At 38.0% G+C, this 12,549-nt stretch overlaps 1 protein-coding gene across 2 annotated transcripts; it reads right to left on the reverse strand.

Annotated features, from left to right (window-relative positions):
- Positions 1-837: 837 nt before the first annotated feature.
- On the reverse strand, positions 838-10,360 carry LOC138606588 (eukaryotic translation initiation factor 4E type 3-like). 2 transcript variants are annotated; one of them, XM_069679061.1, is made up of 7 exons: positions 10,209-10,360; positions 8,780-8,852; positions 7,442-7,536; positions 5,811-5,871; positions 5,638-5,704; positions 4,258-4,413; positions 838-2,802 (listed from the first exon to the last, which is right to left on the reverse strand). In XM_069679061.1, the coding sequence occupies exons 1-7, from the start codon at positions 10,358-10,360 to the stop codon at positions 2,765-2,767; spliced, it is 642 nt and encodes a 213-aa protein (XP_069535162.1). In that variant the 3' UTR covers positions 838-2,764. The 2 variants fall into 2 exon arrangements, with proteins under 2 accessions (XP_069535162.1, XP_069535163.1); XM_069679062.1 differs by lacking the exon at positions 10,209-10,360 and adding an exon at positions 9,928-10,201.
- Positions 10,361-12,549: the final 2,189 nt, after the last annotated feature.

Genomic DNA, 12,549 nt, shown 5'->3' on the forward strand with positions numbered 1-12,549 from the left:
GTAGTTATTTAAAACAGCAAGGTTTAAACATCATTCCTATTTTTAAAGCATTCTAGGGGCTTAGTGTCAAATAACCACAAGCAATCATGAAACAATGCGGATAAAAACTCAAAATTGGCATTCAGCAATTTCTTTAAATAATTTAAGTCAGATTGGAGCAAGAACAACTTTTCGTGTCCACAAAATTAGGTTTTGATTGTGTTTTAAAAAATTGACTAAGAGAACTGAAATTTTGTCATGCCAGGGTTTGTCCAGCTTAAGATAAAGGTGTAATTTAGGAGGCTTTCAAAAGGTAACATCAAAGAAGATAAGGAAGCTTTTTTCTTTTGAAGCTGCTGCTTCTAGGACCAGCCGTTCTTTATCATTATTATTTATTTATTTTACCTCTGATCATTATAGCAGTTTTGTGCACAAGCCATTGGCTGGTGAATCCTTTGACTGTAGATACAAGCATATTTGTGATCCAGTTACAATGTTTGCAACCATTTTCAAGTGTTTCAGCATTGATTGGAGGAATATACAGTTTGCACTGGTTTTCTAAATTTCCCATAAGTCTGAATGTATTTGTAACCACAGGGGACATACTGTAGACCCACACTTCAATGTAAGCAATCAGCCAATGCTGTATAGGTCACATTCAAATTCAGTGTTGTATATTTGACAGTCAAACTAATTTGTAATCAGAAAAACTCATTGAAAAAAAAGTTCCTTTTCAAAGAAAAACAAAAGTACACTAGGAACAAGACAAATCAATCATATTAGGGGTTTTTTGTTATAATGATATTTATCTCCATATAACAAATTCACTCAAAATCCCACATAAATTAATCAAAATTAGATTTACGATTTAAGGTTTAATTAAATTTACTGTGCATTGCATGATACAAAACCCATTACACATTTAAAACAGAACCATAAATACAAAATTTTGATACCTTTCCATTACAATGTGCTGGGAATCATCTTTTTATTTAGACAAGAGAAAGTATAATAGTACATTTATATTATTATATTTGTATAATGTAAAAGTAATAATAACATTTACAAAGCAATATGAAATGTGATATTATTGACTGACCCAAATGCCCATACTGCCTGCCAAAACTAGCCCAAACTGAGCAGAAGTACATTTCAGACAAGGGTGTAGAACAAAGACAACAAATCTTTCCCGAACCCAAGACTAGACCCAGATTGCACTTCAGTTTAATTGTTTATGGTTGAGTGTATTTACTTTAAGCAAAAGGGTGAGGAAAGCACCAGTGCTGTTGTCTGCAGGGGGTCAAGTATAAATTAAGGCTATAATAAAATGGGGGGGAAAGTATATTTGGATGAGACCATCACAGACCAACTGATTAACAACTTTTAAATGCGCAATGTTAAACAGCATGGGTTGGTATGATGTAGCATGAGGTAGACATCATGCAAAATGTAAGGGATTTTGGAATTACATAAGATTTGTGAAGAAATGGCATGTTCTGAGGTAAGTAAGGGACTAAGTAAAACAATATAATAATTATATTAGTATAAGTATATAATATAATAAGTGAGTAACGAGTGGAGCATCTAGCTGATAAATAGCCACAGTTTTTTCAGCTGAAGGAGACGTAAGCAGAGCCAAAAGGCTGATATACACTTGATTTATCTGTTGGCCAGAAACACTGGATGTGTAAGTAGGCAATTGTTTGCTATTATATAGGCCATAATACCTTTATAAGAAGATAATCTTAATGTTATGTTCAGTTCGTTGTGCTGCCCCCAAGTGGAAAAACTTTGTAATGGTAATAATGCAGCTTGAATTGGCCTTTTCCAAAGAATACATTTTGACATGTAACAGAATCACAGGTGTACAACATTTAAATAATGTTGGCGGAATTTCAATGTTTTAGTACTAGAAACTCTGACAACTAGAACCTCATAAACTGACTTACTGTCATGGTTTTCTGAAACACCTCAGAAGAGTTGGAACGTTGTGAGTACCAACACTTTTACTACTATGATAAAGTAAAATGTCTCCTGTGAAGAGGTCTTTTAACACACTGAGGCTATTTCTTGTATAACATGTAAAGTCAGAAACACACTCCAGGAATGATCTTTTTTTGATTGTAAAGCCATTTCTGCTCACTGCTTTGTTGCTTTTCACAAGATTTCTCTAAAAGGCATTTACCATCTTACCAAAGAAGATGTACCAAAAAGAGTATGCATGTCTGTTAAAATTAAATGTGTTTAATTAGCATTGAATGGCTTGGCTAAGTAAAAATTGCTGAAACAGTGAGTTATAAATGGACAAGACAGTGTGCCAAAACAGTGTGCCAAAATGGCAACACTGTCATTTCAAAGATGCGTCATCATGATTGTATGATACAAGACGATGCATTGATGATGATTGTATTTTCATTTCCATTTTATAAAGTAAGTAAGTAAATAATGTCCCCCTTTTACTAACTTGTCACTCACAAAAGTTTATCTATAAAGCATTGTGACATACAGTAACAGTTCAGTACACACGGAAGGTTAAAACCAACTTGAACTAATGAACCTTGGATGAGGTTTTATACCGGGTGTATATTCTATAAAAAGTTTAGAGCTGTCTGACTCACATCAAAATGAAACAAGGCATCAGTCATTAAGAGTTACAAATATATTTTTCATTTTCAGGTCGAATGCAAACTAATATCGTTGCATACGTTGTGGGCGGCTTCTTCACTTCAAAGCAGGTACAAAGGTTAGGTGAAAATATAAAAAAGTTCATCACAATCTAATGTCTTTAGCGTCCTCCTTCAAAGGCATGATGTTCCATGTGAGCTGAAAAAGTAAAAGTTAGTCATGGTGAGTACAAGCCCTGTCGTTAGGCCTATCAAAATAATCATTTTAAACACAAGACCCCAATTAGAAGACTTTTTGTTTTTTGAAAAAAAATTAAAATAAAATTGTCGACGTCATTGATTACGGAAATACGTCAATTTGTATAACGCAAGTTGATGCGTCGCAAAAACAAGAGGGCTGAGTTAAGAGCTGGAGCACAGCAAAGTTATGCCGTGCAGAAACGGAACTTGTCACTCATTGCTGGCGGCCTCCTAAGGCGCCACGTTCTGGGGAGCGCTGGCTTGAGTCACTCTGCCGCTCTCTCTCTCTCTCGTTTTTGTTCAACCACTCACTCAATGCGCACTTCTTAACACAAGTAACGAGAGGAGAGGAGAGACGTGAGAGCATTCAGGTCCAGTTGAGAAAAATTTTAACTCGCTCTTTTGATAGAGGAGAGGGTAAGAAGTAGGCTTCTGCAGTACCTTCTCAAAAATTGTTGATTTATGTTTTGAAGCAGTACCTTCTGTTGTTTAACTCGTTTTAAGTAAGCACTTTAGCAAAAATACAAATTCAGGTAAAGGGTTGCTTTGACATACAGTGATTAAATTAATCAATGTGTCATAGCCATCCTTTTGAATTTGAGGTCCAGCATTTTTCTGAACAGGCATCTGACAAATAGTCTATTTTATTATTATTATTATTATTATGATTATTATTAATTTTATCATTATTAATATCATCACACAGAGACGTGGGAACTGGGGACTTATAAAAGTAATCTTAAAAAAATAATCTTTGGGAATAAACAAATTAGTCATTAGGTGCAGCCCTAATTGTCTTTAAACAGTTACATTTTATATAATGAGGCTAAAAGAAAACTCTGCTTGCAGGTTTAGCAGTTCAAACAATACATTTTTTGTCTGTGAAGGTTCTCAGTCATCCAGGTCATGGTAATTTGAAGCTTAATCCAAAAGGTAACTGGACTTGGTTGAAGTTCTTCAAGATGTTTCACCTCTCATCTGAAAGTCTTCTTGGTTCTTCAGTCATCAAGAACTTCAAGCAAGTCCAGTAGCCTTTTGGATTAAGCTTCAAATAAAATCAAGGCAAATCGTAAGTACCTTAATATTTTACATTGGAGCTTGTTATATAGTTTGTAATTTATATTACACATGGCTAGGCTATGAGAATGTGCTATGTGGATCAGGTATGAAGGCACATTTTGTCTTAATGCTTTTACAATGTCAGCGCAGCCCTGATTAGCCCACAGCTTTGTATACTCTGGAAACTATCCTCTGGCATGCGTACATGTTCTGCTTGGAACTACAGCATGTCCTTCAAATTAGCATTGATTGATTCACAGTACAGATGCATACCTTTTTTAACAGTCGAACTTGGTTCATTACATGCAATGTCATTTCCATTTCTAAATCCAAAAACTACTATTTGCATACTTACATTTATAAAAAACAGCTTTAAAAGATATGTACGGGAGGAGCTCATAGACTTTCGCCAAGATATTTGCTTCATTGGCAAGAGATGCATCTCTATTCCAGATTTGTACAACAACTTCCCGGTCTCGAACGCTAACACTGACACCAACAACCTCATCATCTGTAAAAAAAAAAAAATAAAAAAAACACACAGAAGAAAGAACAGTCAGTAATCAAATGTTCATCAATATACACTTGCTATGTTGTAGTGGTGTAACGGATCATATTTTATCTGTGGTCCGTACGGATCACTTCCCGCGGCTCAGAACAAATGTGATCAGCGGACCGATGCAAAGTTTAACATCATGATCTAAAATAAGTTTTTTCCTCCCTCTAAATCCTTATGCAGAGTTGCATTGACAAGCAACAAAACTGAGTGTTGTGTTTGACTCATATTTGTAATGATTAGAGGCATCATGCATACGTGAACGATATTGCATAGATGCTGTGGCAGAACCTAATCACAACAGATTTTGACAAATAAAACATCTAGCGGAGCGACTGCTGCAGGTGGGTTAGGAAGTTACTTTAAATTTAGATATTCGACAGACGTTCACCAAAGCCAGTTGAATATCCAAGCTTAATCAAGCTTCACCGTGATGCTAAACCTAGCTTGAGAAGGGCGATTTCGTGGTGCGTTTGTGTGATATTTTAAACGAGAGGTGCAAGGCATCTGCTCGTCTCTTTCGCTCGTCTCACTCTCACCTTGTCGGCATTTATTTTGAAGGAACTAGCTGCCGGTTGCTAGTGATAACAATCGGGAGCTTAAGGCATGTAACTTCTTCCAACAGCCTGCTATAACCTACTGTGTGGATATTAACTTATCGGTACCCTTCTAACACAAAGTTATATTCATAACGCTCACAGTTAGTTTTATTGCCTGTGACTTAAACAGCAATTGGAATGCAGTAAAAAAAACAAAAAACAAATACACACACGTCCACTGTGAATGCTGAGCATGTTAGATGTAGCCACTGCCACTATGTAAAAACCTTGTTTTTGTAGATTATAGCACACTTGTATTGCGCTAGACTACAGAAGGATTTATTTTGTAATAATTTTGACTGTTGTAGTCTGATTTTTTTACATTAAGCTGCATCTAGAAATGTTATTCAGTTTAGATGAAGAGCGACAGTCATAGAGGAGTGTAAAAGTTATTATAAATATCCTTTTTTTTCATTGTTGCTGATCCGAAAAATATGATCTGATCCGTGACTCAAAAATTGTGATACAATCCGAACAGTGAATTTAGTGATCCATTACACCCCTATTATGTTGGGAAAAATTATATTTCTTTCATCTAGGAGGAGTAGATTTCCTTCAAGTGTGGACTTAAGTAGCTCACCTGAGGCACAGTAATCTGCAAACTGCTCCCCAATAGTGGCAAGTAAAAATTCTTTCCAAACTACAGACTGAAAACAAGAAGAACACAGAGGAGCTAATAAAAATGTGCTATCTATTTCATGATGCTATGCGATATCATTTTGTGAGAGTGGTTAAATGGTGCACCACACCCACAGCGCTGTCTTTTGGTATTTTCATCCTCCATACTCCTCCTTTTGCATTGCTTTCTTCTTCCCTATTGATGTATAAAAAGACAAGAAAAAAACTTAAGCAAGTGATCAGTTTTATATTAAATTCATATTGTACTTAAACTTCATTTAAGAGACATAGAAATATTGTTATTACCATACTTAAATGTACAGCAGAATGGGTTTAAAACCTTGTTAATGTTATAAAATACCGACCAGTAGTATGACAGTGAAGTTGTCATTTTTATACAAAAAAGTCCTATTTTTGCACTACGTATTATTCATTAAGATGGCTGCACAGTGTGCAGTGGTTAGCCTTGTCGTCTCACAGCTAGGAGGTTCCTACTTCGAATCCTGGTTCGGACAAAGTGGGCCTTTCTGTGTGGAGAGTGCATGTAGAGGTCTTCACAGATCCAACATGTTGTGCCCGAACCCAAAGAGACCCGGAAATGTAAACGCCTTTGGAGACGGCTTATGGTAGAGAAATGAACATTCAATTCACAGGCAACAGCTCTGGTGGACATTCCTGCAGTCAGCATGCCAATTGCACGCTCCCTCAAAACTTGCGACATCTGTGGCATTGTGCTGCGTGATAAAACTGCACATTTTAGAGTGGCCTTTTATAGTGGCCAGCCTAAGGCACACCTGTGCAATAATCATGCTGTCTAATCAGCATCTTGATATGCCACACCTGTGAGGTGGATGGATTATCTCGGAAAAGGAGAAGTGCTCACTAACACAGATTTAGACAAATTTGTGAATAATATTTGAGAGAAATAGGCCTTTTGTGTACATAGAAAAAGTCTTAGATATTTGAGTTCAGCTCATGAAAAATGGCAGCAAAAACAAAAGCGTTGCGTGTGTATTTTTGTTCAGTGTATGTATTTGCCGAGATAATCCATCCACCTCACAGGTGTGGCATATCAAGATGCTGATTATACAGCATGATTATTGCACAGGTGTGCCTTAGGCTGGCCACAATTAAAGGGCACTTTTGAACAATATTTGAGAGAAATAGGCCTTTTTCCCAAGGAAAAAGTGTTGCATTTATATTTTTGTTCAGTGTATAAACAATTAACAATCACACAGCCATCAGTTCAGTCTGTGCTCTGGAGAAGGGCTGCACTAATGTGATATCAGATGGACTTTTCCTTTTTATATGTGTGTGAAACACTGCTATGGGTGTTGTGTAGGTCATCAGTGTTGGGGGAAGTAAATCTCCCTTGTGTGTACGAAAACCAAAAATAGGTTTATCCCGGTAATGACGCTATTGCAAAAACCATGTCGTGGCAGAACCGACACTGGTGACGGTATTGAAACCGGTAACACAATGGAAATTGAAAACTATACCATTGTTACACTAATCATGAATTACCTTGATAACAAATAGCAAATGAGAATTCTTTAACATGCTTGGAAAAGCATTGATCTTCCCATTAGAGGTCGGAACATGTGGTGTTGCAAATATTACATTATCAGCTTCTCATATGTCCGATGCAACTGTAGGAAAAGTTATTACATGACATGGCTCTAACGACATTAGCTGTGGTCATAAATTGCCGTCCAGTCAAGCCAGTGTTAGGAAAGATATAACATTTACAAATAGATCAGACTCACCACAGTGGCCTCCGTTCTCCACGCATTAAGTGATAGCTACATCTCAAAGGCAAGGCTCTGACTGGCGGGATGTTGTTGTATACACTCCAGAACATCTGGAAACAAAAAACGGACAGGTAGAACATTTTGAATTCTTATTTTTGTTTTTTATCATAAAACTCGATTTCCTGTTACAAAAGCAACATTTTGCCTCCGTCAGCCAGATTGTAGTTTATAATAATAACAATAAAAATAAATTTTATTTATAAGCGCCTTTCAGGAAACTCAAGGTCGCTGTACAAAAAACACAAACAAGAGTAAAAACACCAACAAGAGTAAAACAAACCAGATAAAATACATTAAGAGTGGGTGAGGGACAGTGCTTAGAGTTGGGGAGAGTAGGTGAGGCGGAACAGATGAGTTTTGAGATTCGATTTAAAGATTGGGAGGGTGGTGCAGTTACGGAGGTCGGGTGGGAGGGAATTCCAGAGCTGGGGAGCAGAGCGGCTGAAAGCTCTGGCCCCCATGGTGCTGAGGCGGGCAGGGGGTACGTTGAGGTGGATGGAGGAGGAAGACCGGAGGGTGCGCGATGGAGTGGCAATGTGCAGGAGGTCGGAGAGGTAAGGAGGGGCGAGGTTGTATTTAAAATACAATAATGTATTTACAATGGCAATAAAGCCAAATACAAAAGGGCCACCTTGTTTAAGCAAAGCATTTTACACGTTTTTTAAATATTTTTCAACCCAAACTCAACACAAGCTAAGTTATACAAACTCCTTCAGGCTTGCTCTCGCCTATTGTTGCAGAGACATACTGTATACTTCACCATTATCGCTCTAAGTCTTACAACATTGCAGAGGGAGACAACCCATAAAAACCTCATGATTGTAGCTTTATGCCAAATATGTAGAATGACCATGTTCACACATACTCAAATAGTCTGTAGTTTGTGTTTCAGCTTATTTAAACTGAAACTGCAAGCCTGTTTCACTTCATTGTTCACACAATGTATGGATGAACATAAAAACATAAACTTTAACAGCCAAATCTAAGTCAGTTATAGTTTTCCATTAAAACACTAATTTAATCATTGGACTATGTTTATCAAGCCTGTGTTTAGGAAAGTGATGATGATGGGGCAAACATATGCTAATAGTTTGATAAAAGTTTGAATTTCACTAAAGAAAAGCTGATGTTTTGTTGTGACAGTAAACCATGCACTATGTTTATGTCCAAAAATAGTGCCTACTGTAGCTTTCAGATTTTCTTAAGTTCATTTGACTCTTGTTTGCCATTTGATGCACCTAATTTATTTGCTATTAGGATGATGAAAATATTTAAGCTGACACCAAACCTTACCTGAACAGTTTGCACAGTGTAGATCTTCTTAAGATTTGATTCACATTCTGCAGCTGTCGTACCTGGTAATGACCTACAAAAAAACTAGAGGAATTATTTGAAACCCATAGTAATGATACTGTGACAGTACCAAGAAAGAACCAAGGCAATATACACCTTGTTCTACTCAAACATAGAACATTGTCATAGTTTTTGTTTTGGAATTTTTGTCAATTACCTATTTAGTGTTGAAAAAATTTAGAGCAGAAATTTTGTGTTTTCTTGAGAGGTTTAGTACAAATCATACTGAATCAACATGAAGCCTATTTTAATACCAATATAAATAATACGGTGTCTATGATAAATAAACCAACAACAAGTTCAACTTCTAACTAGCAGCCATTTGAGGAAGGTGGATCACATGATTCCTCTACACATGCACTTTTACATAATCATAACTCTTATTCCAACCAACTTTTTATTAAAATAGCCCCATTAACTGTGCCAAGTTTAACTTTACAGACTCTAAGCTGCCTTGAGAGCTACAACTAACAATTGGTTTCATTGACTAAACTATAGCCTATTAACTGTTTAAATGTTGAAATAGTCAAAATGCCCATCCAAAGTTTTGAAAGCCCAAGGTGACAGCTTCAAATGTTATTTTTGCCAGACCAACAGTCCAGAATCAAAATACATTTTGTTTAAAATAATATAAAAGGGGAAAAAATACAAATTGTCATATTTGAGAAAATGTAATTTATAATAGAAAAGTTAGTGTCATCTATACTGGATATATTATAGCAAAAGTAAATGTGGTTGTAGATTAGCTTGCGCTATAAATGCTGTAGTGTGTGTCATCGGTTACATGCTTCATACATGTCTCTATACTAGTAAACATAAAAATACATACAATTAAGACAATAAATATAGTTAATTCATAAACACCTTCCCACAAACTCACAAAACAGAAGGAAGCAAGCTGTGACATTGTAATTTAATGACCAGCGCAGAGACACTGCACCCAGGAATGATTTGATAAGATAGTGTCAAAAGCACATATACAATGTAATATAGTCTACATTACCCTAGATTTATATTATATCGGGATGAAAAAACAGTTATCTTTAAAGGATAATCGGAGAAAAGAAAAAGTATAAATTTCACCCCACCGGTCTCTTGGGCTCTTCTGCAGGGAAATACAGTGAATGTGATTTGATTAACGAAATGTCCATCATGTTCCGTAGTCATTATTTAGCCGTAACATTGATTTTGTGGCGTATCAGACAGGTCATTGGAAATGTAAAAAGTCGTGTTAAACGTAACACTCCAGTCTTCATTTACTCCTGAAGGCCTGTGGAAAGCCGTGTCCTTTAATGATATTTTCCCTAATCATCCCTGCTCATCCTGGGTTCCAACTCAGCGACAACGCGGAAGAGGGGCCAAACATTACCTGTCCAGCCAAAAAGTCCAAGGTGAGTGCAAAGGCAGCGTTGTTGTATCGCCTTGCCGGTGTTTCTTGGTGATATTTTCTAACTGTTTCTCGTCGATGTCAATGTTTTTGTCACACGAAACTGTTCGGTCGCTCAGGGCGCCTCTATCCATACCACTACTACTACTACTACTACTTCTTCTTCTTCTTCTTCTTCTTCTTCTTCTCTCGGTTTTTTGGCGGATCGCAAACAACTTTAAGGTGCATACCGCCACCTACAGTGTGTAGCATCATACAATTTACCTACTTTAGATTCTGGCTATGAGCCGTGTGTTATATAGGAAGGTAATAAGCGCCTTCCTGACATCTCTTATTCCCTCTTCCTCCCCCTCTGTTCCTAGAATACCTGTCAGGCTCCACTCCCGCCCTGCTGTTCTGACTTTCTTTTGCAGTCCCTCTCGCTCTGTTGCATACCTAACACATTGAAGTATTATATGTTCCACATATTATTTTGCTCCACACACCTGTCATTATTCCTTTTCCCCAGAATATACATTATGTCATTCAGTCCAGTATGACCAACCCTAAGTCTCATTATAACGATTTTCTCCTCCCTGTTCCTTTCTTTATAGTTCTTTGTTATAACAGACTTTTGTATTTTATAGAAATCCCTTCCTTTCTGATCTTCCTCACACTTTTTCTGCCATATTTCCATTTCATTCTTTTTAATCAATGCTTTTCCCTCTCCTTGACCGAGAGATATTGGGATCTTAATATTCTTTTCCAGTGCCCCTTTTGTTTATTTGTCAGTAGTCTCATTTCCTTTGACCCCCTCATGTGCTGGCACCCACCCGAATTGTACATCTATTCCACCTCTGTGCAGTCTGAACAAGCTGTGCTGAAGATCAATTAGTAAGTCTTCTCTGACTGTGTTTGTTGACTGTAGGCTTTCCAATACTGATAGTGAAGCTGTGCACACCACCACCCGATCTGGTCTAACATCCTCCACCCACTGTAGACTGACAATGACTGCCACTATTTCTGCGGTATATACTGGAAGTTGATCTGATAGTCTTTTTGAAATTTGGATTTGAAACTCTGGTATGTACACACCTATTCCCACACGCCCCTTTGTGTTCTTAGAGTCGTCTGTGTATATTATAAGATAACGGTAATAGTTACTCCTCAGGTATATGCTTGTTTTAACCCCCACTTCATTCATTCTCCATTCTCTTTTCCTTCTCAAGACACTCATGTCTACCTTTACTTTAGGGTAAAGCTACATAGGAACACTACTCACTGGAGTGGGCTGAGCAAACTCAATAGCATCCATTCTATACTTTTTAGCGAATTCATTCCATGTCCACCCAAACCCTCGTCTCTGAAACCTGGAATATTCCCAACAGCTCTGTTGTGCCTTTGTAGCTGGATTTTCTTCCCCACTTCCTTTAAGCTTGACCCAATATGCCAATGCAAGTTTTTCTCTCCTTAGCTCCAGAGGTATCTCATCTGCTTCTATTAAGAGTGCATTCACTGAGGTTGTCTTCATGGCTCCTGTGCATATGCGCAATGCTCTGTACTGTAATCTGTCCACTTTTTGTAATGTTGTACAATGCTGGTTTCTCTTGAGAAGCGTGAGCGTATTGCGTCAGGTGAGCGTATTGCGTCATTGCGTCATTTCCTGTTTTCTCACTGCTACTGTGTTGTTCTGTGCTGTTTGTAGCTGCTGCTAGAGCTCGAGCTAAATCGATTAATCTGCTGTAGTTATCATCACTGTGGTTATTCAGCTGCTGTGTACTTTAACAGACACTAGTTTTCATCAAGCACTCTCGTTGTTGCATTAGCGTCATATCTGCTAAACCCTTAACTTTATACTCGCTTAGCCGTTAGCTTAGCAGCTAGCTTAATCAATTGAAATGTCTTCTCCTTCTCCCTCCTGCTCTCCTGATCTGCCCTGTTCGGTGTGTCAGATGTTTAGCTCTACCTCGACCTCCTTTACGGATAAGGGTACTTGTATGAAATGTAGTATTTTTGGAGCTATGGAGGCGAGGATCACGGAATTAGAGACGCGGCTCCGCTCCTTGGAAAACCAAGCATCGCTAGCTGCTGTAATCAGCAGCAAGCCCCCAGGGCCAGTAGCCGGTGCGGGCCGACCTAGCGTAGCTTCTCCCCCGGCAACTCCCGAGCAGCCGGGATGCAGTGGCTGGGTTACTCTCAGAGGGAAGCATAGCCGCAAGACGAAGCACACGGTTCACCACCAACCACTTCACGTTTCAAACAAGTTTTCCCCACTCAGCGACACACCCGCTGAGAAACCAACTCTGGTTATTGGCAGCTCCATAGTCAGAAACGTGAAGTTAGC

The sequence above is a fragment of the Semicossyphus pulcher genome, unplaced genomic scaffold (assembly GCF_022749685.1).
Source record: "Semicossyphus pulcher isolate SPU_LCO1_2020_fin unplaced genomic scaffold, fSemPul1.0.p SCAF_3, whole genome shotgun sequence".
NCBI classification, from domain to species: domain Eukaryota; kingdom Metazoa; phylum Chordata; class Actinopteri; order Labriformes; family Labridae; genus Semicossyphus; species Semicossyphus pulcher.